This window comes from Tursiops truncatus, chromosome 11 (genome assembly GCF_011762595.2).
Source record: "Tursiops truncatus isolate mTurTru1 chromosome 11, mTurTru1.mat.Y, whole genome shotgun sequence".
Classification (NCBI taxonomy): domain Eukaryota; kingdom Metazoa; phylum Chordata; class Mammalia; order Artiodactyla; family Delphinidae; genus Tursiops; species Tursiops truncatus.
In genome coordinates, this window is record NC_047044.1 from 10545049 (window position 1) to 10570175 (window position 25127).

Sequence of the window (25127 nt, forward strand, 5' to 3'; positions counted from 1 at the left end):
GCTGGTGGCGTTTTGCTTGCTTGCATCCCTGGCCCGGGGCCCCCTTTCCATCCCCCGCACTTGTTGCCACCACGAGCTCAGGTTGATACCACCTTTCAGGTTCCCGCTCTCCCGTGGGGAGGGTCAGATTTCGCTCCTGACTCATCCCGGAGCTGCCTGCCATCTGTGCTGGCATCACCTTACCTGCCCCGGAGTGACTGAAGGAGGGCCCCACAGATGGGCCACCCCTGCGCTCAGCTCTGCTCGTGTCTGATCATCTAAGGAGTGTCCCCTGGAGTGGGGATGCCAAGCCAGCAGGGTGTGGTCTTAGGCTAAGGGGCCCAGCTGCTGACTAAGGGCAAACCCTCAGTGTATTACCAGGTCCCTGAAACTGCTTCACTGGACAGGATGATCACCTCCAATGGGAGAAATCTAGGTGGCCTCACTGCAGGAGGTGCTGCTTGTGCTTGTGTTGTGGGATTCCTTTCTTCAGGAAGCACCTATTGGACTTCCATGCCTATATGTTCTTGGTCCTCCTGTGACTGTCCTCAGTCGCAGTGATGAATTTGGGCAGGCTCCTAGGAGGTTTTGGGGGAGTGGGTGTACTAGTTGGAGGGAACCTCAAGAGCAAAGGCTCAGAGGCAGAAAATGGGTTGAGATTGGCCACCTGGGGAGTGGTGGGAAATGAGGCTGAGAAGTCCAAGTCCAGGGGTCGGGGGCTGCTTAAATTGGAGGCCAGGCTCAGACACCAATTCTGCAAAGCCTGCCTGATTCTCCCAGCCCTTGGGAATCCTCCTGGGCCATGCCATGCTCTGCTTTGTGGCAGGGTGGTGGGTCTCTGTGGGTGGCTCTGGGCTCCCTGGCCATGGAGACTGGGTCACGCTCATTTGAGTAAACAGACCTCTCTACTTCCTTGCTGTGTGCCTGGTCTAGTGCTTGGTCTATGGACATATGAGTCTGGGTGAAGATGCAGGAGCCCAGCAGCTGGTCCCATCTTAGGTGCCCTTTCTATGGGGGTGGAGAAGCCCACCAATTCTTTAATCGTCACCAAGTCTTATTTTTGTCCCCATCTGACAAATGAAAGTAAAGTTCAGAGAGGTTAAGTAACTTGCCCAGAGTCACACAGCTAGGGAGAGCCCCAATCAGGATTTGAACCCTGGTTTGTGTGGCATGAAGCAGGGGCTCATCCCTTGGTGATGCCATTCTGAGAAGACAGACTGTGAAGGGGCCTGGCACGGGGCTGGCCCATAGAAGGGTGACTCAAAAGGGTTGCTTTTCCTTTCCTCTTCCTTTGTGGGGCTAATGCAATTCACCAGCCATCTGGTACTTTCTTGTGTTTAATTAACAAATATTGATTGAGCTCCTACCATGTGCCGGGCACTGTTCTAGGCACTGGGGATTCAGTGAATAAACAGAAATCCCTGCCCTGATATTCTCATGAGGAAGACAGACAATAAATAAAATGTACAGGATGTTGGAAGATGAAAAGTGCTATGGAGAAAACACAGCAGAAAAGGGGCCTGCTGCGAAGGACGGGGGAGAAGGGATTCCAACTTAAATAAAGTGGTCTGGGAAGGCTTCACATAGAAGACATTTTTGTGTAAACTTGAAAGAGGTGAGGGTGAGGTGTATGGATCTCTAGGGAGAGACCCAGGCAGGAACAGCATGTGCAAAGGTCCTGAGGTGGGTGTGTCCCTGAACTGGCCAGAAGCCCACTGGGTCTGGAGTGAGGAAGCAAGGGGAAGATGGTAGGATATGGGTTTGGAGGTAACAGGGTCCCCCTTACACAGGGCCTGTAGGCTGGTGTCTGATCTTTGACTTTAATCTGAGGGAGGTGGGAAGCCATCAGGGTTCTAGCGGAGGGAGGACAAGATATGAGTGACCTTGTACAAAACAAGACGGAGGTGGTAGCTGCAGAAGGTCCTCTGTCCACTGGCCTGGCTGGGAGAGAGGCAGCAATAAAGACTGCTGAGCAAGATGGGCTGCATTGGGCCACGGCAGGACAGGCACCCTCAGGGGCCTCTGGTGGGCCAGACGAGGGCCAGCGACCTGGGTTCTACCTGGCCCTGTGGCTGAGCTGCTGGATCATCTTAGATCATTCTCAGCCTTATGTGCCCAGCTATGAACTGGAAATAATTCTAACACTGTTGTGAAGACCAGAGGAACTGAGCTAACTACTGTGGGAGCCCCAGAGGCTGGGAGGCTTCCTGGAGGAGGGAACCCTTGAGCTGAGCCTTGAAGTCCAAATAGAATTAAGCCTGGTGGAAGGAACGTGGGTGAGGATGGTGGGGGCTGGCGAAGAGCATCCAGGGCGAGGGACAGCGTGAGCAAAAGCTGGGAGGCTGGACACCAGAAGATACTGGGTATTGAGTGAGCTTAGCCGGGGGTCTCTGGGGAGTGGGAAGGCTGGAGGGCCCCTCCCTTCCATCTGGCATGGAGGGGTTGCTTTTTTTTATTTTTAATTATTTTTATTTTTATTTATTTATTTTAACATCTTTATTGGAGTATAATTGCCTTACAATGGTGTGTTAGTTTCTGCTTTACAACAAAGTGAATCAGTTATACATATGCATATGTTCCCATATCTCTTCCTTCTTGCGTCTCCGTCCCTCCCACCCTCCCTATCCCACCCCTCCAGGCGGTCACAAAGCACCGAGCTGGTCTCCCTGTGCTATGCGGCTGCTTCCCACTAGCTATCTACCTGACGTTTGGTAGTGTATATATGTCCACGGCCTGGAGGGGTTGCTGTTGCCCCCACCCCCCCTGCAGCAGCGGGCAGGGCCGGGCTGTCCCTTCCGCCGGGGACACTTTTTCAGCCACCTCTGGGCTCTCCTGGGCCGGCCCCGCCCCTGGGCTGCCCTGGAGGCAGGGGCGGGGCCAGGCGCCCCAGAGCCGGCAGTGGGAGGGCGGGCCCGGGAGCAGGTGGAGGGCTGGCGGCAGCGGCAGCGGGGCTGCCATGGCTCGGCCTCCGGGTCCAGAGCACCGACTGCCACCTCTCCCCTCCTGGCCTGTCCCCCATGCCTGGCAGACCTTTGCCTTTGCCGGGGCTCCCGCCTGACCAGCCTCCCCTCCCCGTCTGGTTGGGATCTGGGGGCTGAGCCGTCTGGGGTCCCAGGGCCAATGCAGTGCCGGCTCCTCCGGGGCCTGGCTGGAGTCCTCCTCACCCTTCTGTGCATGGGGCTCCTCTCCCTACGGTACTACTCCAGCCCATCCCCGCAGGGCGTGCCGGAGACCCCCGGGCTGAGCCCGCCAAGCCCTCGGCCGCCGGAGCTGCAGCTGCACGATGTCTTCATCGCAGTCAAGACAACCCGGGCCTTCCACCGCTCCCGCCTGGAGCTGCTGCTCGACACGTGGGTCTCCAGGACCAGGGAACAGGTGACAAGCGGGTGACTGCGGGCCGCAGGAGTGGCCTCTGGTCTGAGGGACTCACAGAGGACTTTCTACCGAGCTGGGGTCCCTGGCGGCCTCGAGGGAGAAGCTGCTCACCCACCTGCCCCACCTGGGCTGTCTTCTCGCTCCTTCCTGGGAGGACCGGGGGCTCCTGCGGCCCTGACTGTGTCCCTTGCTGGCCCCGGAGCCAGGCGCTTCTCAGGCCCACTGCTTCGTTTCTTTTGGGGCCAGGCTGGGCCCCTGCCCCGGGCTCCTGGGTCCCTTCTGGGGGGTGGTCTCTCTATTCCCTGGTTGTCCTGGCACAGGTTTCGTTCCTGCCCACTCTGGCCCAGCCTGGCATCGGGGGCAATGGGGGCTGTTGGGCAGCTGCGACAGAGGCCCCCGAGAGGTCCTGACTCTGACATGCGCCCAGGCCAGGCCGCCCCCTGTCCAGGCCCTGGGTGCTGTCCTTCTGCCCTGGCTGTGAGCGTGGAGCACAGGGACTGAGCCGCTGAAGAGGGGACAGTCTGGGGCGGGGGGGGGGGGGGGGGGGGGGGGCTGTTCGGGGAGAGCGGCAGGGGGGCATCCTCTCAGAACTCCTGAGAGTCCCTGCCCCCACGCCTCTGCGGCCCAGGGTGTGCCCAGGGCGGTGCACCTCACCTCCTGTGCTCCATTTCCTGTGGGGCACTTTCCGAGCGAGGGAGGTGGGGCGTGTGCTGTGATGGTGGCGGCTGAGGTAGTGGTGGGCGAGAGGTCAGGGCAGAGGTCTGCCTGGCGTGTGGGATTGTGTGTGTGTGTGTGTACACCCGCGTGCATGCTCACCTGCACGGAGCCAGTGTCAGTGTTAGATGTGCCGTGACAAGAGGCGTGTGTGCCGCAGGGCTGCGTGGCTGCTGTCGTTCTGGGGAGGTGGCTGTGACACGCCGAGTCCCTTCTGGCTCTTGCCCTCCTCACATCCAGTGCCCTCCTCAAGCAAAGTCAGTGATTCGGGGGTGCTGGGAGTCATCCCTGGGGGAGGGAGATTCTCTCACACACACACACACACACACACACACACACACACACACACACTGTCCCCACTTCGGCTCAGTGGAAGTGACGAGCCTTCAGAGGGGGTTGGGGGCTCCTGGAGACCAAGGAGCGGGGAGGTGGTGCCTGGAAGAGGCCAGGGCCCCCTGGGGAGGGGGCACCCCTGCCCTGATTTCCTAGCACCCTGGATTAACCCTTTCCTTGCTGTACCCCCAGCACCCCAGGCTCCTCCCTGGGGCTCTGCACAGCTTCTCGTCTTGGGCAGATTCTGGTTCCACTGGCGGAAGTCGCCAAGCCTGGCCCTCCCCGCAGACCTTCCTGTTTATGGTGCTGTGTCTGTGTGTACCCGGGAGCGTGGCCTCATGTGGTCAGAGGCCCTTTCCTGTCTCGTCTTGATCACTATGGTGGTGTGCTTGCTCCGGATGAGGAAACTGAGGCCAGAGAGGAGGAAGTGCTTGCCCCGAAGGCCTGAGGGGGCAGAGCCCAGTAGGAGCCGGCCGCCATCTCCCGCTGGGGCCCCTCCTTCTCTGCTGAGACCCGGGATCCCAGAGCTGCCTAGTCACTTGGGCCTCCAGCCTGGGTGTCTGGGCCTGGCAGGACCAGGCCGGCAGAGGAGAGGCAAGCAGCCCCCCGCTGTGCCCTGAGCTCAGCCCCAGATGCTAACCGGCTGCTCAGCATCTAAGTGACAGCATGTCGGTGCATCGCTCTGTGGAACCTTCACAATAACCCGAGTGGTAGGTATTGACATTCTCAGTTTACAGGTGAGGAAACTGAGCAAGGTTAAGCAGAGGTAGGAGATGAATTCACTCAGTTGGACACTCCCACCCCCCCCCACCCCTGCCCCTAGCACAAGGGGCAGAGTCTAGAAATCTTGTCCTTTAAGGCAGGGTTGAAAAAAGGAAAGATACTCAGAGGAAGAGGAGAGGAGACAGAGAGACCCACTGCATCTGGGCCCCCTTCGTTTCCACCCTTTGGCTCATCTCTTCCTGTGACCTTGGCCAAGGCCTTCCACCGTTCAGCCTCAGCTTCCCCAGCCACACAGGGCAGGAGAGTCTCGGAACCTCTTTCAGCTCTGCTATCAGCAGCGGTCCTGAGCTGGTTAACTCCAGGGCTGGGCACCCGCCCCAGCTGGTTAAGGCAGCCGGGTGGCAGGTGGGCCTTTGTGGCAGCGAGCTGGGGCTCGTGTGGGGCCTTTGTCCCAGGCAAAGGGGGTGGGCTCGGGGAAGGCACGTTTTGTGATTGGGGGGGGTCTTCCTCTTCCCCACAGTCCTCGAGGAGGGCGGGTGGGGGATGGGGGAGGAACAATGGCCCCACATCTCCCCTCCTCTGCAGCAGATGGCCCCCGGCCACCCCTCCCCTGACCCCAGCAGGCTGTCTGTCCCTTTGTTCTCCCGCGAGGTTTTAACCATTGTCAGAGTCCCTCCTTGAACAAATCACATGCAACCTTCAGCTCGGAGGAAACTGCCCGCCGCTCTGTGCCAACCTCAGGATTCCCAGGGACCGAAACACCAGCCTCATGCACCCTGCTCAGCCCCCGGGCCCTGCTGCGGGGACCCCTCCCCTCCGCCTCCCCCCACCGATTCATTCACAGGCATTCCCTGGCCCATTTGGCCCACGCTCCAGACTTGAGAGGGTTCCGCTATCTGGGTGACTGTTTGGTGGCAAAGTTTGCCAGGGAGCAGGGCAAGAAAGGTCAGGCTCCCCCGGGGGCTGTGTTGAAAACAGACTTGGGGTAAGGCAGGACGGAGCAGGGAGAGCAGGGAAAAGGTGACCAGCGAAGCGGGCAGGAGGTGACGAGGGTGGGCTGGACCGAGGGCTGGCCGTGGAGGCTGGAGGGAGAGGGTGCACCCTGGGCAGTTTGAAAGTTGGGTGGACAGAATTTGTTGACAGACTGGATGTGGGTGTGAGAGAAAGAGAGGAGGCACGGTGACCCCAAGGTGTTGGGTTCCAGCAAGATGGGGAAGAGTGAGAGGAGCCCAGGTTCCGGGGGCGCTTGGGTGCTCGGTGTTGTCGCCCTCAGTCTGAGGTGCCTGCTAGACCCCCAGGGAAAAGTCTGGCTGTAGTGGGAGTTGAGGGCGGGGAGAGGTCCAGGCTAGGTTCAAATGCTAGCTCTCCTCCTGCCAACCGCACCGCCTTGCTCCATCACTCAGCTTCCGTTTTGCCATCTGCGAAGCGGACAGATCATAACACCTGTCTGGAGGTTTAGTGAGGTCATGGGGGACCAGGTGTATGAATGCTGTTGGTGGGTCACCTCTCCTACCTGGCAGATGTGCAGGGGCCCCGACACTTGCACAGGGAGTTTGCGTGGCTGTGAAAGTCGTGACCGTCTCTCTAAGTAGTTTGGTGTCCTAGCGTGTGGGTCTGTCTACTGAACAAGTGTTTAGGGTTCTGTATATGTGGAGGGGCCAAGCGGGACTGTGATGTGTGTGAGATGTGATGTGTGATGTGTGATGTGCGATGTGATGTGTGTGTGTGATATGATGTGTGATGTGTGTGTTATGTGATGTGTTTGTGTGTGATGTGATGTGTGATGTGATGTGTGTGTGATGTGATGTGTGATGTGATGTGTGTGTGATGTGATGTGTGATGTGTGTGTCCGTGATGTGTGTATGATGTGATGTGTGTGTGTGATGTGTGTGTGATGTGATGTGTGTGTGTGAGTGATGTGTGTGTGATGTGATGTGTGTGTGATGTGATGTGTGTGTGATGTGTGTGTTGATGTGATGTGTGTTATGTGATGTGTGTGTTGTGATGTGTGTGTGTGATGTGATGTGTGTGTGATGTGATGTGTTTGTGTGTGATGTGATGTGTGATGTGTTTGTGATGTGTGTGATGTGATGTGTGATGTGTGTGTGATGTGATGTTTGTGTGATGTGTGTGTGTGATGTGTTTGTGATGTGTGTGATGTGATGTGTGATGTGAGTGATGTGATGTGTGTGTGATGTGATGTTTGTGTGATGTGTGTGTGTGATGTGTTTGTGATGTGTGTGATGTGATGTGTGATGTGTGTGTGATGTGATGTTTGTGTGATGTGTGTGTGTGATGTGATATGTGTTATGTGATGTGTGTGTGATGTGATGTGTGTGTGTGATGTGTGTGATGTGATGTGTGATGTGATGTGTGTGTATGTGTGATGTGTGTGTGATGTGATATGTGATGTGTGTGTGTGTGTGTGTGTGTGTGTGTGTGTGGTTGATGAAGGTGCGATTCTGCTAAGGGTGTGTGACTCTGGTAGGGACCCTGTGGGTGCTGGTCTGTAAGGGGGCTGAGTGTGAGCCTGATGGGCTGGTGTATACCGCGAAGTTGTACAAAAGCTGGGTTGTGTGTGTTGTATGGCGGGGGTGGGTTGGGTAGTTGAGAAAGTCATGTTGTCCTAAAGGAGCGTGTGACTGTGAGAGGGGTGTGTGTCCATCACTGAAGGAGGACAGAGGTCTGCCATGTGTGTATCCACCTGGACTTGGCTGTGGTGGGCTGTGGGCTGCCCGGGACTCTCCTTGGCCAACCCCAGTCCTGATTCCTTTCTCCTTCCTAGACGTTCATCTTCACCGACAGCCTGGATGAAGGCCTCCAGGAGAGACTGGGTAACTCTGGGTGGGTTGGGGGCCCCTCGGCTGTTGCCAGGGAAAGCTGGGGTGGCTGTCCCCTGGCCTGGGGTTCCCCAGGAAACACGGCTGCCCACCCTTGTCACAGGGGGATTCCCCTTTTGCCCAGGACGGGAGCAGGCTCCTTCCCTGGAAACGGGTATGGGTGTGGGGAGGGACTGTGCGAGACAAGACCCTGGACACCTGGGTCCCAGCCCAGCCTACTGTCCATTAGCTCCAGGGTCCTGGGCAGGTCAGCCCCCCCGACCTCAGCTTCCCCATATGTAAAATGGGACTGGAGGCACTGCTCCAGGCTTTCTGAGGCCCCGCCTTCCTCTGCATTCTCACGCTGCGTAGGGCTGTTGGGAGGAGCTGGGCAGGGGCCCCTGACCTGTCCTCCCTTCTTCAGGGTCCCACCTCGTGGTCACCAACTGCTCTGCGGAGCACAGCCACCCTGCCCTGTCCTGCAAGATGGCTGCTGAGTTTGATGCCTTCTTGGCCAGCGGACTGAGGTGAGTTCACCTTGGTCTCTGGGGGCAGGCGTGACCTTTGCCTCGGGCCAGTTCCTAAATGAGGTGTCTTGTGGAAAAAGTAAGGTTGTCCGGGCCCTGTGAATTTAATCACATGTAGGGCCTGCTGGGATCTGTCTCTGGACAGACAGATGGGATTCCAATTCTGCTGTTCACTGGCTGTGTGACCTTGGGCAAGTGTCTTAACCTTCCTGAGTCTTGGTTCCCACCTGTGAAGTGGGCACAACTTCCTCATGAGCTTACACCAGACGCTGCCTGGCACAGCACACACCAGTGCCTTCAGTGTTAGCCTCCCCCACCCCATAAGTCTGTTGAGGGCGCAGGGCGAAGTCTGGCTGGCTGGCAGCCCTTGGGAACCCCCTCCAGGTTCACTGTCCCGCGTTCCATCCCCACAGGTGGTTCTGTCATGTGGATGACGACAACTATCTGAACCCGAGGGCGCTGCTGAAGCTGCTAAAAACCTTCCCGTGGACCCGCGACGTCTACATCGGCCGGCCCAGCCTGAACCGGCCTATCCACGCTTCTGAGCCGCAGCCGAACAACCGCACGGTCGGTTCCCTCGCTGCCTCCTTTGTGCATTGGCCGCTGGCCCCGGGGGCGGGGCCATGCGGGGCGGGGCCATGCGGGGGCGGGGCTGTGGAGGGGTCCGGTGGGTTTTCTGGGTTTCAGATTTGGCTGCAACCGGGCGTGTCTCGGCTGGTGGCTTCGCCTGTGATCCTCAGTCTCGTCCTTTATGAAATGGGGAGATTGAGATAATGCAGGTAAGGCACAGAGACTGGCGCTTAGTAGGGCCTCGGCCACGGAGGAGCAGTGGCTCGTCCTGGTCACACAGTGAGCATGGGGGTGGGGGTGAGTTGAGGCTTCCTGACTCCACGGCGGGGCTCCTAGCCACCTGGCATCACCATGTAGTTGTACAGATTATTAAAATGCTGAATCCGCTGGGCCGGGTAGTAAATTGTGGCTGCCGGGAGCCCCTGAACCCTCCCCTCCCCTCCTCTCCTCTAGACACCCCTCGTCTTTCCAGATTTCACTAACCAGCAACTGAGTTGACACCTGGTACAACAGGGTTCCCAGCACCGGCTTCAGCTCCAGACCTGAATGGACAGGTTTAGGTCGCCATATTTTGCCCCTAGGGCTTCCTTGGCCCCTGTGAAGAGTCAGGCCATGGGTCCCCCTCTCTAGACGTGGTGCCTGGAGCGGGAGCTGGGCCAGTTGTGGGGTTTTCTCCCTCCCAGGGTCACCATCTGCTTCACTAGGGAAACCAAGAGCAGGGAGCACAGAACCTTAATTATCTGCAGCTAATCAGCCTCTGAGCCCTAATTAAATCTTCCTGGGCCTTGGGGGAGCGTGTGTGAGCGAGCTGATGCCAGGTGAGCCGCGGGGTCTTCCAGACTCCCACACCTCCTCATCCCTGACCTAAGGGTTTGAGAGCTCCGCTCTGGAACCTGACTCCCAGGGTTCACACACCAGCCCTGCTACCTCCTGGCTTTGTGACCTTGAATGAAGTCACCTCACCTCTCTGTGCCTTGGTTTCCTTATCTGTAAAATCAGTGAAAACAGTCACTACCTCATAGGGCTGTTGTGAGCAAAAAAAGAATTAAATGCGGTCATCTATCCAAGGACTTGGAACGGGATCTGCCACGTGGTGGACACTAGAGAGTGTTATCAATCAGCACCCGACTCAGCACAGCCTCATCTCTGAGCTGTGTTCTTCCCGTGCTGGTTCAGGACACACCCAGTCCTGGGCACACCCAGTCCCCGACCTCACAACGTGCATGAATGCCCTCCTTGTCAGACACCCCACCAGCGGGATCCCAGGACTCTGCTCCAAAGTGTCCTGGTCTGTTAAGACCCTGGCATCCCCCAGGGTGGGACAGCAAAGGGGGCAAGGGCTCGGGCTTGGAGTCAGTCCCAGCTCTGGGACCTCAGTTCTGTGCACCTTGGTCACCTCACCTACAGCACAGGGCTCTGCATAGTCAGTGCTCAGGGTTAGGCACTTGCATGGTCGCTGCTGACGTTGCTACAGTTCTCTGGGAGTGGAAGCCCTGCCCTCATCAATTCATTAAACAAGCATTTATTGGGCACCTCCTGTGTGTCAGGTCCTCAAGAAACCATTCATTCTGCCTGGTTGAGGCCTGACCTCTCTCTAAGAGGGCAGAGTTTCCAGAAGTAAGCTCGTAGAGGTCTTTAGGAGGAGGACACCTCTGGGCCAGGAGAACCACCGGATTTCAGAACTGGAGCCAATGTTGTACTCACAGGTGACAAATCTGAGGTACAGAGAGGGGCAGGAACTTTCTCAAGGTTACACAGCTGTGCAGTGGAGGAGGCGGGGGCCCCTCCACTTTGCAGCTCCCTGCCCACGGCTCTTCTCACTGCTGCATCATGGGAGGTGACCCAACCCAATGTAACACGCATCAGTGAAGCACCAACTCTGTACTTGGGAGAAGGTAACTTTAGGGCACTTGTTTGACCAAGAGATGATACAGCTGAAGAGGTTCAGTGTTTCTCAAAAGCCTTAAAGAAATTCATGGGTGAATTCAGAGGTCCTCACAGAGGAGGTAGAAGAGGCCTTGAGCCATGGTGATGTTGGGTGAGGGCAGAAAGTGGTTTACACCCCAAAGGGGTGGTATTGGTTGCTGAGATTGAAATGCCAAGGGGTTTGCTGGCCTTAGGGGCTCACAGGCCTGCCTGCCCTTCTCTCTTTCCTCCATGAGACCTCATTCTCTCCTTTTGCAGAAAAGCTTTCTTGGTCCCAGGAGTTGGGAGTGGTGAGGCCAGTGTTCATGGCCCGGTGTAAATGGCATCAGGATTACCTTTACTGGTGACCCTGTCAAAGCATCTCTCCCTCACAGCATATGGAGCTCAGGCGAGGACTCTGATTGGCTGGCTGAGTCTGTTGCTGAGCCAGTCACTGGGTCAAAGGTGTGGTCTTGTGATCCATCATTCCTGGGGCACCTGCCTGTATCTGTGACCTATGGGAGCAGGTGCTGTGTTGGGCAGTCCCTCCTGAACCACATGGGGATGTTTCTCTGAGGACAGGGATAAGGTGCACTGGGTGGACAAATATGATATGTGTCCTCTTTAACTGAAATCCAGCCAGATTGGGGTCTAATTGTTGTCCCCATCATTCTTAAATAGCTATGTGACTTTGGGTCTCGGTTTCCTTATCTATAAAATGGGCATAATAATGTCAGGCTGTAGGAAGACTTTAGTGAGATGTGAAATAAAAAGTTTTGAGCCATGCTTGTTGGGGGTAAGGGGGGCCCTGGCTGTTGCCCCCACCCCAGGCTCACCCTACGTTTTGGCCCTCCCCATCTCTCCCCGCAGAGGCTGGTACAGTTCTGGTTTGCCACCGGGGGCGCCGGCTTCTGCATCAACCGCAAACTGGCTTTGAAGATGGCCCCATGGGCCAGGTAAGCAGAGACCTAGAGACTGGTGGAAGAGGTGGGGGGGTGCAGAGAGGGGGTGTTGGCTGGTGTGTGGGTGGGGCCTTTGCAACAGGAAGGACTTGAGAGCGAGCTCAGGAGAAACTACCTCTCATTCCCGCTGCATCACAGAGTTACACAGTTAGTGGTGAGCAAGCCACCTGGCACCATGCCCTTGGGGGTACACCGCCTAGTGCACTCTGCCACACACAGGCAAGTTGTGTAATCTCCAGGAGCCTCAGTGCCCCCATCTGTAAAATGGACCTGATAATACAATGGCCAGTGGTTGTTGTAAGGGTTAAATGAAAAAGTGTCTGGGCTGGCACCTGGCAGGAGCCCGGCAAACATTAGGTCCCGTTTTCAGCCCTCTTCTGACTGGTCACTGTCACAGGGGAGGTGAAGGCCAACTGGAAGGGCACTCAGAGGAGGGAGTAGGGCCTTCTGCTTGGGGAAAGGAGGGAAGGCTTCCTGGAAGAGGTGAAATTTGAGCTGGGATGGTCCTAGAGGGCTCAGACTGAGGGGGATCGTGGGAGTAGTGGAAGCCCTCAGTACCTGGTGGGGGTGCTGATATTCTAGAGAGGACATGGCCGAGGTCTAGCCTCTTGAGGTCTGCCGAGCAGGCTGTTATTAACAGCTGCATCAGTGTCGCTACCTTGAATTGAGGGTTGGCTCTGAGCCAGGCCTGTGCTTTGCTAAGAGTATCACAGCCCCCGGGGAGGAAGGGGTGTTGGCCTTATTTCTACTGGGCTGAGGAAACTGAGGTGCTGAGGGGCTAAGCAAAGTAATTGGTTCAAGGTCGCTCAGCTGCTGGGTTTGGCTCTAAGGCCTGCGTGCTCTGTCACTACACCAGCCTGCCGTGCCCTACCCTGGACGGGAGGGGTCCTCCAGGGCCAGTTTGTGCCCTGGCTGGGAGCAGGAGTGCTGTCCTAGCATCTGTCGACAGCAGGCATGTACACACAACCAGGGGTCATCCCTGTGCCTGGGCTGCCCCCATCGAGGCTTCTGTCCACCTCTATGGTACATTTGTGTGAATTAGAAAAATGTACCCACTCTGGGCAGGTGCAGCCTGGGGAGGGGGGCAACGGCTGGGTTTCTGCACCCACTCGACCCCTCGGTCAGGCATCCTGCACAGCGGAGCAAGCTGCCCCGCCTGGCACCCCCGCGGCGTTCGTGGGGTACGCAGTCAGGTGACGCCCTTGCCTGGAACACCGCTCCTCCCCTGCTCAGCACCTGGCTGACTCCAGCTCATCCTGTAAGACTCTGTTTAAAAACTGCTACTGCCACGATTAAGTAAAGAGCAAAACAAAAGACTGCCACATCCTCTGGGAATTCACCTTGTCCTCCCTGTGTCCCCACGCCTCGTGCTTCCCTCTGACTTAGTACCAGTCCTCTGAAATGACCTGCTCATCTATCTGTCTCCCTCCAGAATCGGGGCTGCTGTTGAGGGCAGGAAGCATTTCTTTCTCATCTCTTTGTCCTCAGCCTCTGTGTCATGGTGGCTGGCAGCAGGTAGATGCTCAAACTCAAGAATGAATGAATGAGTGAGTGAATGAATGAAAAGAAAGAGAGAGAAAGAAAGGATACATTTTTTAAAAGGGCTGCCTTTCACCTTTCCTCCACTTAATCCTCGCAACAGCCTTGTGAGGGCAGGGCCATTATCATGCCCATTTTACAGAAGAGGAAACTGAGGCTCCTTGTGACTTGCACAAGGCTACACAGTATGCAAGAGGCAGATGCTAGAGCCAAGCTCCGTTTTCCCAGCTGGCCTGGGCGGAGGCAGGGTCTTCAGGGAGGCAGGGAGGGCTTTAGGTGTCGAGGGCCTTAGGCCAGTGCCTGCAGCATGACTGTGTCCCTCAGTGGCCCCCGCTTCGTGGACACATCTGCCCTCATCCGGCTGCCTGATGACTGCACTGTGGGCTACATCGTCGAGTGCAAGCTGGGCGGCCACCTGCAGCCCAGCCCTCTCTTCCACTCCCACCTGGAGACCCTGCAGCTGCTGGGGGCTGCCCAGCTCCCAAAGCAGGTGAGCCAGCCTTGGGGCAGGTGGCACTGGGGAAGGTGTTTGTGGGGGCTCTCCCCTATTGATGGAGAAACTGAGGCCCAGGGTGGCAAAGGATCCCCTTGAGGGCATGCAGTGACTCAGCTCTCTCCACCTCTAACCCTCAAGGGTCTGCATTTATGATGCTAAAATTATTTGATCTGGTTCCCAAATGCCAGCTGGAGGGACCTGCACACATGAGATGAAGCTCGTCTTGAGGTTCAGACCACCCAGCTCGCCACATGCTACCTCCTTCCCTCTCTCCTCTCTTCAACCTCCCATCCTCCCCGCACCCTCTGAAGGGGCCAGTCCTTTTCACCTGCCTGTCGGCAGCCCCCTCCTTCACCAAAGCTTACAGGTGTCACTGGGAAGGACCAGGTCTTCAGCAGGGACATCCAAGTGTAATGTCAGGCTGGGGGAGGGGGAGGGACCCGTCCCACTACCTGGCAAGGAATGACTCTGCTGAGGTCCAACTGGCTCTGCCTTGCAGACACGCCCTCCAACTCATGGGTTTCCAGCCCCGTAGAGGGTCCTGGCTGGGAGGCCCCTGGGATCTTCTGCCTCATGGTGTGAGTGAGTCAGAGCCCTTTTGGCTGCAAGTGACAGAGAGGCAACAGACTAATTAAACAGAAAAGGTCTGTTTAAGTCGCGTACCTGAGAAGCTGAGGGCTTGGCCTGACTTGCTAGATCTGGCAGGGTCTGGGTGCTCAGACCCTGTCCCCTCTCTCATGTGCCCTCCCCCACGTGGGCCTCATTCTCAGGCAGGCTCAACCCTCATGCTGGCAAGGTGGCAGCCCCTGGTTTCCACCCCACCCATGGGAAGAGAGCTCCTCCTTCCACCAGATCTCAGGACTGGTGCTCATTGGTCACATGGCCCACTTGGGTCACATGACCTGTCTCCTACCAGTGCCTAGAGTTAGAGTTGATTGGCCAGACCTAGAACGGGGATGCAGATTGGTCCCATTAGGATCACAGCCAGGAAAGAGGGGCAGATTTTGGACGGCCAAAACCAGGGCACCCTACAGGTGGGGTTTTCAGATCCCCCGCTGTGCCAGGCAGCACACTGGGGCCTTAACTTCTTTAACTCTCTGCTTCCCCACAGCATTCACGTGGGGGTGAGTCCTAACATTATTCCCATTCTACAGATGGAGAAACTGAGGCCCAGAGAGTGGAACTAACTGTGGCACACAGCTAGTAGAGGACAGAGAGGGATTTGAACCCTGCTTGGGTGGCCCCTAAGCCCACAGTCTTTAACCAGTGTGCTTGGCTACCTCTTGACGGGTGTCATCATCCTGTATCCTCATTTCTCGTGGAGTGACCTTAGGCTCCGGGTGGAGACAGATTGCCCAGGCCCTAGAGTGGGTCTCAGGAAACCTCCGTTCAGGCATGCAACTTTCTGGAAAGGTGCTTTCCCGCCTTGAGCCTCAGTTTCCCAATCTGTAGATGAGGGAATCGTTCCAGCCTCCCTAGTAAACTGGACCGTTGGCGGCACAAATGGGATTATGGTCAAAGGGGAGTGGGGTGGGGCCCTCAGCGGAACAGCCATTACTGACGGTGGAATTTCAGGTGCAGAGGAATGCTTTTTGTGCCCCTCAGAATGCCTTCTGTGCCTTCTCTGTTTCTGCCCAAATGCTGCCCCCTTGTGGGGTCGCCAGTGGGACGCCCTGCACCCTTCACTCTCTTCTCTGTGTCTCTCTGCGCAGGTCACCCTCAGCTATGGCGTCTTTGAGGGGAAACTCAACGTCATTAAGCTCCATGGCCCCTTCTCCCCTGAGGAGGACTCCTCCAGGTGGGTCTGGAGGCTGAAACTGTAGGATGGGAGGAGTGGGGCCTGCGTCCAGGCATCCAAAGATGGGAGAGCCAGGAGGGAGGGAAGTGAGAGAGGCCAGTGACTGACAGCGCAGAGCTGGGAGTGGAGGGAGTGGATTTCAGTCTCCGCTCTGTCACTGGCTTGCTGTGTGACCTTGGGCAGGTGCCTTGCCCTCTCTGGACCTTAGTTGCCCCATTTGTAACACAAGGAGGCTGAGCTATGTGGATCTGAAGGGCTCTCCCAGGCCTGATCCTCTGGGAGACTGTGAAAGACTGAGCTCTCTTCACTGAGCAAAGGAGATGCTCTAATGGAGGAGCTCCAGGCAGTCATGGGGAAATGAAAAGAAAATCTTTCTTAGGCTCTTTGTTTCTTTGATGATACTTTTTGATGGATAGAGGGTTGGAATGGGGGCTAGAATGCCACTTAGGCACCTTCCAGGTCTGTCCCCAAAGACTCCCTGGGGGGATTAGGGCTGCTCAGCCCAGCCCCCTCCGTCCCCCCCCAGCCCCACCCCCAGCCCCGATGGCTGTAGGGCAGCTCAGAGCACAGCCAGTGACATACTGTGTCAGGGGAGCAAGACCTGCTTAAGGAAGTAAAAGAAGCCAGTGTGGCTGGAATGTGGGAGGAGAGAGGAGAGTGGAGTCAGATCCAGTTGGGGAGGTGGCGGGGAACACCCTCCCCCATGCCCCCCAAGGCCCTGTGGGCTCTGTCTGGACTTCGGATTTATCCGTAGGGTCGTCCTTAGGGGAGCCAGCACTCCTGCCCCTGAAATTCTGCAGAGCTGTCTGGCTGGGGGCAGAGGACTCACAGCTATCCCAAGGCTGCCGGGACCAGGGCTGTGTTGAACAAGTCGGGCATTCCAAGGAGACAGAGTTTGGCTCAATTTCTAAGAGGAAAGGAGCTGCCTTCTAATAGAGTGAACTCCCCATCCGTGGAGGCGTGCAAGCTATGGCTCTACTGCCAAGGCGTTTAAGAATTCGTGTTAAATGCTCTCAAAGCCTGAAGATTTAGAATCTAAAGGCTGCTACCTAATGGGCTGGAGCCAGCTGGGGACTCAGATATGTGCGGTCAGAGGGTGTGGCCTCAGCTGAGGCCTCTTCATGGTTTCTCTGGCTTTTGAAGTCTTTATAAACCAGCGGTTCTCAACCAGGGACCATTTTGCAACTCCCCCCCACGCCCCCCACTAAGGGACAATCGGCAGCGTGTGGGGGCATTTTTGATTGTCAAGACTCAGAGGATGCTTGCTGGCATCTGGTGGGTGGAGTCCAGGGACGCTGCAAAGTGTCCTACGATGTACGGGACAGCCGCACAACAGAATTATCTGGCCCCCAGTGTTCATCGTGCTGAGGTGGAAAACCCGTGCTCCAGAGCGTCTCTGTGACGTGCTCCCCAGGAACCCGTGGGAGTGACCCATCTTGTCCATTTCTGGTCTCTCCACAGGTTTCGCTCCCTCCATTGTCTACTCTACCCGGATACTCCCTGGTGCCCACAGCTGGTGGCCCGATGAACCCTGAACCTCCGGGCAAAGGTTGAGCTGAAGCCTTTGGTTGCCCTTAGCCTCCCAGGCGGCCTTGAGGGCCCGTGGCAGTTCCTGTGTGGGCAGCAGTCCCTGGCAGGGCCTCTGTGGTGGGCAGGCCCAGGATTGGATGGTGGCTGGCGGTAAAGGCATCCCAAGCCCCTGGGAGGTGGGCTGGACAGCCCAGGACCAGGTGCACCATGTGAGGGCCAGAGAGGCCTCAGGGGCTGGACTTCATGGGCCTTGAGTGGCTGGACTGAACAAGGGTAGGGGTCCTTGAGCTGCTCGGGCTCAGGAGTCCTAACTCTCCAGAGAATTACATGGGTCCCTTGGTGCGGTCAGAGCCCCCACCTCTGGTCCCTCAGTTACTCTCCCGGGGTCAAGCGCTGGGCCACCCACTCCTGGCTTCCTCGGCTGGATCCCCAACCACCGAGGGGACGCAGGTGGAAGAAGGGCAGAATCCAGGATCTGCGGCAGATACTGCTATTGCTGACCAGTCTCCGGTCCCTGCTCCCCACCCGATTCTGTCTGGAGCATCCGCATGTCCAGACCCAGATGATGAATCAGAATGGGTCCTAGCCAATCACGATGATCCTTTTGCTCACTTTCCCAGCTTCCCTTTCTGTTAGGAGCTACTATATGACCCAGCCCTGGCCAGAGCCAGAGCTCTGTCTGTTAGTGCAAATAAAGCAAAACCAATAGAGAGGCTTCTGGGGAAGGTTTTGCGGCCCCAGACCCCATCTTCCTGCTGTGAATGTGGGTGTGATGTCTGGGTCTAGGGCAGCCACTTTGCCACCATGAAGGAAAGGCCAAGACAATCATCCACAGCTGTCCCTTCCAACATCTGGTTGTGTAAGAATATTAAACCCTTATTTGTTTAAGCCTCTCTTGGTTCAGTTTTCTGTTACATGCAGCCAAAGTCGTTCCTGACCGGGGCAGGGTCTTTGATCTGTCTGTCCCTCGGCTAGACAGCCCTGCCCTATCCTTGCTGGCTGTGTGACCTTGAGGAATCCACTTGGTCTCCCTGGCCTGTTGGCTCATTTTATATATGAGAAAAGGAATACCTACCTCGCGGGTTGTAGGTGAAATGATGCAGTTTGTAAAGGGCACAGCATGGAGAAAGGAATGGCTCAGTGAACAGTGATGGAAGTAGCGTGTGCTGGGTCGTTGCATGCCAGGGCATATAAGAGTGCGCGTGTGCCGTACACCCTTCTACGCTCGTCTGTGCCTAAGGACATGTGTGGGGTGTATGGATGTGTTTGTGCCTGTGTCACACCTGTGTGTGTGTGTGATGTGCACGCATGTGAATATCTGTGTGCTATGAGGTGCTGGTTTGCTGGGGACGATTCTTCCTTTTATCTGTCTTCAGGGCCTGGGTTGGTGTGGCCAGAGAATAAGGCAGGCTGAATGGAGCTAAGGGATTCCGCCTCTGGTATCAGATAAAAGGGCACTTTGACAGCCCAGGTAGGAGCTGAGTTAAAGGTAAATGCCCTTAGAATTTCATGTCCCAGAGAGGCTGCATGACTGAATGAAAGTGATCGTGGTGCAATTTCAGGCCTGATGGTGCCTGTGGGGAGGGCTAGGAAGGGAAGTTGTCTGCTCCCCGCCAGCACTGTGCTCAGAGATGTTGTGTAATTGGCGTCACAGTGGGGCTCAGGGCTGAGGGGAGGAGGGAGGGAGGACAAAGGGGCTCTGACCCAGGCAGCTGGGGCTGGGGGCTCCTTTGGAGCATGTCCTCCAGCCCTCGAAGGGCCTCGTCCCTGCCGCAGCTCTGTCTGGGCTGATGGAACCGCCGAGCACCGGAGGCTTAGCACCTTCTTTTCCAAGGAGGAGCCTGACCCAGAGGGAGGCCGCTCTGTGCGTGTTAGGCGCAGGGCTTCCTTTCTTTCTGGGTTGACCTAATGCTGGGTTTGTGGGATGCGAGCCGAGTGGGGCGGGCCCTGGGCCCACAGCCCAGTGGGGATGGGATAGTGTGCTGTACTGCCGCTGTCCTCTCCACCCTGCGCGCGGAAGGCTGCTGGCTGGACCGCTTTTAGAAGCAGCAGCAGTTTTGCAGGTTGCTCCCAGATTCTGAGGGTCGGGTGGAGGGAATAGGACTCGGGCCATCTGCTGCCTCCATTGTCCCAGAATAGCTGCTGTAGGGCGGGGAGCAGAGTCAGCAAGGATCAGAATTGGGATGGAGGAAGGAGGGAGGCTGAGTTTAACCCTCTGTGGGTCCGTATGGGAGGGTGTGAAGCTGCCTGTAGGCTCTGCTAAGGTGACCTGTGTGGGCCCCACAGGCAGGGACTGGGAGCAAGGTTGGACCACCTTGTCTAGGCTTTGCTGTGCACCTTGGGCAAGTATTATTTCCATTTTACAGGTTAGGGAACTGAGGCACAGGGAGAAGGCCCTTGGTCCAGGTCACAGGGCTTTCAGGTGCCAGGGCCAAGGTTTGAGACTCCACAGTGGTCATCACAGCGTGGGATGACCCTGCAGGGTCAGAGGGCCTCCTCAGGCCGGGGCTCTATCCTCCTTTCCCCCTCTGCCTCTATGCCCTTGGGCAGGTGACTTCACTACCATTCACTGGCCTCACCTGGGAAATAGTCACAAAGGCCTCTACCTAGTGTGCAGGGGCAGTTTTGAGACGCTGCACGGAAAGCTCCTGTGGCGGGTAGTCACTCAATAACCACCGTCTCCCTGCCCTCCCCAAGCTCCGTGTTCTCGGCTGTAAAAGGGGGTGGAAGGGGCGCTGGACTGGCCATCACCTCCACTCCGCCATCCGGTCTGGGTCATGGTCAGTCTCTCCTGTGTCACCATAGCAGCCTCCTCGCTGGCCTCCCCTCAGGCCCACTCACCCTTGCCCACCGGTGCTGAGCACACGCGCCTCCTCGTGACTGCTGATGGGTGCGCAGCTCCTCTGCCTGCCCCAGCTCTCCCTCTCCCTGGAATGCACGACTGGATTGCTCCTGTCAAGCTCCAGTGTCCTCTCCTAGGGAGGCTGTCCTTGATCACCCACCACAAAGTGGCTGCCTGACCACCATCACCTTGCTCTGGGGTAGCTCTCTGCATGGCTCTCAACGTCTCTTGTTGGGGTACCTGCTTGCTCGTGTATTTGTTGTTCGCCCCCATCTGACTGTTGGCTCTGTGATCCCAGGGATTGTGGTGGTTTTTCTCACTCCTGCTCACTGCCTGGTGCATAGTAGATGCTCAACAAATATTTGTGGGATGAGTTGAAAAACGAGTGAATGAGTTTCTCAGAGCTATTCCAGCTTTGTCAGCTTTAAGATTTTACGAAAGGTGCTAAAACCCCTTGGGGACCGGGTGATGGGGAAGATTTATAATGGAAGGATCAGGCTGGCAACATTGATCATTTTTAGTGTCATGCACGAAAGGAATATCTGACCTTACTTGCTTCTGATATGGTGCACTAGGAAGGACACAGCTTCACCCAGGAGGTCTGCTTGCCAGAATAATTGACTCTACACAGATCAACCCTCTGGGTCTAAATATCAGTGTCCAGGAAATGGGCGGGGCGCGGGCAGTGGAACATGTGAAAGGACACCAGGAGGGCTCAATCCACCAAATCAACAATGAGGACGATTCTCCAGGACAAAGAGCCTGGTTTCTTCAACAGGTAAAATGACATAAAAAAGGGAAGGAGGAAGGACTGTTAGAGATTAAAACGGATTTAAGAGTCATAGCAACAAAATGCAGTGCACGGAGCTTGTTTAGATCCTGGTTCATAAAAATGGACCCTAAAAAGACATTTTTTTTTTTTAAATTAACTTGTTCTTTTATTTGCCAGTATAACTACAGTAGCCTGCAAACTTTTTTAATCTAAAAAGTACATTTTACATCACAATCCAGCAAACACACATATATAATATGTATACATATAGAAAAGTGAAACAAAAGTTTTGCCAAAAACGTCTACCCTCAGTGTTAATTCTTTTTAAGACTTTTTTTGTTTTTTAAACCAAGGCTGAAGTGCACTGACACATCATAATCACCAAAGTTCCTAGTTCATCTTAGGGTTCACTTTATGAAGTGAATAATGTTGCACGTTCTGTGGGTTTGGACAAAAGTATGATGACATAGGGCTTCCCTGGTGGCGCAGTGGTTGAGAGTCCGCCTGCCGACGCAGGGGACACGGGTTCGTGCCCCGGTCCGGGAAGATCCCACATGCCGCGGAGCGGCTGGGCCCGTGAGCCATGACCACTGAGCCTGCGCGTCCGGAGCCTGTGCTCCGCAACGGCAGAGGCCACAACAGTGAGAGGCCCGTGTACGGCAAAAAAAAAAAAAAAAAAAGTATGATGACATAAAATCATTATGATGTCATACAAAGTATTTTCACTGCTCATAAAAACTTCTGCACTCTGTGTATTCATCTCCCCTCCCCCCTCAAACTCCTGGAAACCATTGATCTTTTCATTGTCTCCATTGTTTTGCCTTTTCCAGAATGGCATATAGTTGGAATCTGTTTTTCGTTTTTCTTTGCAGGGAGGGGTTCAAAGCCTATATGCCTATAAGACCACTCATGGCTCACCCACGTGTGGACAGGACAGGCTGTAGGTGGCAAACTCCCCCACTGAATACTGTAGCTTTCCTTCCAGTACTGAGCCCTGTCTCACTGGTCCTGCCCAGCAGCCACGTGGAGGTGCAGGGGGATGGATATGTGTTGGGTATTTGTTCATAGGAAGGCCACAAGGTTTGTGTCCCTTGTCACAATGAACCCAGATTCCTGTCGGGTGTTAAAAAGACATTTTTGATAAAAATGAAGAAATTTGAATGTGGACTTTGCATTATATGGTATTAAGAAATTGTTCATTTTATTAGGTGTGATAATGAGGTTACTTTTTCAGAAATGTTCTAATGTGTGAGAGATACATTCTGAATATATTCTGAAATGATATATTGTCTGGAATTTTCTTTAAAGAGATGCTTGGGGGAAGGAATTAAATAAGGATGTCAAAATGGGGACGGTTGTTGAAGTGGGGTGATGGGCACATGGGGGTTCATTATTCCTATTCCCTTTATTTTGGTGTGTGTTTGAAATTTTCCATAAAAAAAGTAAAATTAAATAAATAAGAGGGCCTGTGGATATTCCATTTTGCTAGCTATGGCCCTCCCCCTTTGCTTTTCCCCTTTCTCTCTCCCCTGTCCCCTCCTCCATGCCCCACATTCAGGCCCAGAGAACATCTGTTCTCATCAGACACTGCTGTCCTGAGTCTACTTCCTGTTCTCCCCAAACACCCAGAGAAAGGAGAGGCAGGCCTTGACCAGAAGCTGACCCCTGCCTGATTTGCATTTTGCCTGTTTTCTGGTTTCCTTGAGGCCCATCCTGACTTCTTTTGGTTCTGAGCACTTGTCCCAACTGCTTCGTAACCCAGCAGCACTTTCCTTGGGCACAGTCACTGGGCAGATTCCTCCACCCACTTACCACTCCCCCTAGTCATCCATCCAATAAGAATTTACTGTTCACCTCCTCTGGTGGGGGCATGGGGAGGTCCCGGTGTTAGAGGCTACACAGGGGAGTCAAGGGTAAGCCCTACCCTCAATAGGGAACTCGAATCCCAGTTGGGACAATATTGAAAACATGGTGTATCATGTAATCGATGAGGAACTGTGACCGTGGGACAGAAGAAGGGAGGACTAAATTCTAGGGGGTATGAGGGGCAGCAGGAATCAGGAAGGTCTGGGTCTTGAGCCATGAGGAGGTGAGCAGGAACGGAATGCATCACATGTTGCCTTGAAGATGGATCTAGGGAGACCCTAAGGAAAGACAAATGTTAGTTACGGTTATGATTACTGTTTTCACCTGCCTACTTATCTCACTTTGCAGGACAAAGATGAAGTACGTACCTGGCACCGTGTCCACGTAAAACACAGCAAGTTCTCTCCCTCCTTCCCTCCCTACATCTCCTCCCGAATGACTTTGTAAATTCCCCCCAGAACAGAGACCTTGCTCGATGCAGCTCTGTGCCTTATAGTATCTGGCACAGTGCTGGGCGCATAGCAGGTGCTTCCTGAAGACCAATGACTATTTAGGTGGGTGAGTCAACCTCAGGCTAGTACCAATAGAATCACAGGTGCTTGGTAAAAACAGATTCCAAGGCCCCATCTTAGATCCTCAGAATGCAAGTCTCCAAAGAAGGGGCCAGGGAATCTGCATTTTTACCTGGTTTCCCAAGAGGATCTAAGCGGCTGCTGGGTTAGAGAACAAGGATTTGAGGCGCGTTCAGCACCATGGACAGAACCTCACGCCGCTGCCTTTATCTACTCTCCTTCCTGGGACGAGATGGGGCGAGGGCATTCTAGGTATGTATGCGGCGGGAGTTAATGGTCTAACCCTGATGGAGGCTGTGAGACAACTGTGGCCTTGGCCCTCAAGTGACACAGCCCTTGTCTTTGCTTCAGGAGCACGTTTCGGGGTGGACACTGGTCCTGCTGCGGGAGACAGCTCTGACTGCACAGGGAGAGGCAGGATAATAAATATTCCCTCTATTTCTTTTGTAAGTTGTAAGCGACCCTCATACTGTGCAAGCGGCAAAGCAGGAAGCCTGAGCCGGTGTGAACAAATTAATCCCCCAACCGTGGTTTGAGCACCTACTGTGTTCAAGGGCTGTGCTGGTAGCCAGAGGGCAGAGGGATGGGTGAGATACAGCTGCCAGCCTCAGGGCCAGCAGCTTGCCAAATACGGTTCATTGACTGTTAGAAAGCAGAGCTGCCTTGAAGATAACCAGGCCCGGAGTCAGTGAGTATGCTTACTGGAGAGGCTGCCAGGGGAGTGGAGAGGACAGACACGTGGCAAAAGAGGCTTCCTGGATTTGAGACCTGGCCCTGGCGCACCGACTAGCTGTGTGGCCTTGTGCCTGCTGTTTAGCTTCCAGAGCCTCAGTTTCCTAATCTGAGAAATGGGAGTGACTACGTCCTTCCATCTCCCAGGGCATTTATAAGGAACATGCCTACTCAGCCCGGTTCCAGCGGTGCAGCCCCAGCACCATTCATTCACTCATAGACTCCACATTTATGCCAGGCACGGTGACAGTCACTGTGAACAAGGGGCATGAGAACTGGCACACAGGGGGAGTAAACTGGGGGGTAGGGCCACCTCCAGCCTCCCTTGCAGTGAGAGGGTGGCCATGTGACTGAGTTCCGGCTGATGGATGCGCCCCACTTGCAGGCCTGGCCCATAAAATCCGCCCCCCACGAGATGATCTCTCTCTGTCCTCATCACTGGCTGGATGGGGAGGACTTTGCGTTGTAGGAGCCTGGAGGTGGGAGGAGCCCAGGTCCCAGAATCTCTTCGTGGGAGTCTGTCCATCAGACAGATGCACTGAAGTGTTAGAAGAACCAGAAACAAACTGGTGTTGAGTTGAGCCCTTGGGTTTGGGGATGTTTGTTACAGCACTTAGCCTACCCTGGCTAATAATACAGGGAGATACAGCAAACAAGTAAACAAATGAGCAGGAGTTCTAGAAGCTGATGGAGTGAGGAGAGCCACACACAGGAAGGAGACAGTGGGGGAATGTTTGCAGGATACATTATGGATATATTTTTAAGTTCTTCTAAGCTTAAAAAATAAACCTTTAGCCCCTCAATGGTCCAGGTCTGAAATTCTCTAGCTTTGGCTATATAACTTCCTTCTCAAGCCTCCTGAAACCCCATCTTGTGTGATGTATGTCACTCATAACTCCACCTTCTGGATTTTATTTCAAGGACCTGCTGACCAAGTTTTGTCTTTAGTCTGGCCCTGCTGGGTCAGAAACCTGTCCCTTCATGCTACATAGCTCCAGTGACCTTTCTCTCTCCCGTAACCTGGCCTTCTGGGAAAAGAGTCTCCAGATGGACCTGTGTTCCCACCTCTCCAG

At 55.3% G+C, this 25127-nt stretch overlaps 1 protein-coding gene and 1 pseudogene across 7 annotated transcripts; one reads left to right on the forward strand and one right to left on the reverse strand.

Moving 5' to 3' along the window:
- Nucleotides 1–2865: 2865 nt before the first annotated feature.
- MFNG (MFNG O-fucosylpeptide 3-beta-N-acetylglucosaminyltransferase) lies at nt 2866–18158 on the forward strand. Of its 7 annotated transcripts, none has more exons than XM_033866102.2 (9): nt 2868–3354; nt 7910–7958; nt 8368–8470; nt 8884–9037; nt 11816–11901; nt 13340–13422; nt 13771–13936; nt 15655–15740; nt 17202–18158. In XM_033866102.2, the coding sequence occupies exons 1-9, from the start codon at nt 3100–3102 to the stop codon at nt 17273–17275; spliced, it is 1056 nt and encodes a 351-aa protein (XP_033721993.1). In that variant the 5' UTR covers nt 2868–3099; the 3' UTR covers nt 17276–18158. The 7 variants fall into 7 exon arrangements, with proteins under 7 accessions (XP_033721995.1, XP_033721993.1, XP_033721996.1 ...); XM_033866106.2 differs by having other exon boundaries at nt 3123–3354; nt 7910–7968; XM_073788202.1 differs by lacking the exon at nt 2868–3354 and adding an exon at nt 3951–5111 and having other exon boundaries at nt 7910–7968.
- A 3771-nt stretch (nt 18159–21929) lies between these two features.
- On the reverse strand, nt 21930–22022 carry LOC117314378 (small nucleolar RNA SNORA11; annotated as a pseudogene).
- Nucleotides 22023–25127: the final 3105 nt, after the last annotated feature.

Coding starts and splice junctions, on each gene's coding strand:
- MFNG (XM_033866102.2), top strand. CDS start 3,100: ATGCAGTGCCGGCTCCTCCGGGGCCTGGCTGGAGTCCTCCTCACCCTT. Junction 11,902..13,339: donor AAGATGGCCCCATGGGCCAG/GTAAGCAGAGAC, acceptor GTCTCCCTCCAG/AATCGGGGCTGCTGTTGAGG. Junction 13,937..15,654: donor CTGCCCAGCTCCCAAAGCAG/GTGAGCCAGCCT, acceptor CTCTCTGCGCAG/GTCACCCTCAGCTATGGCGT.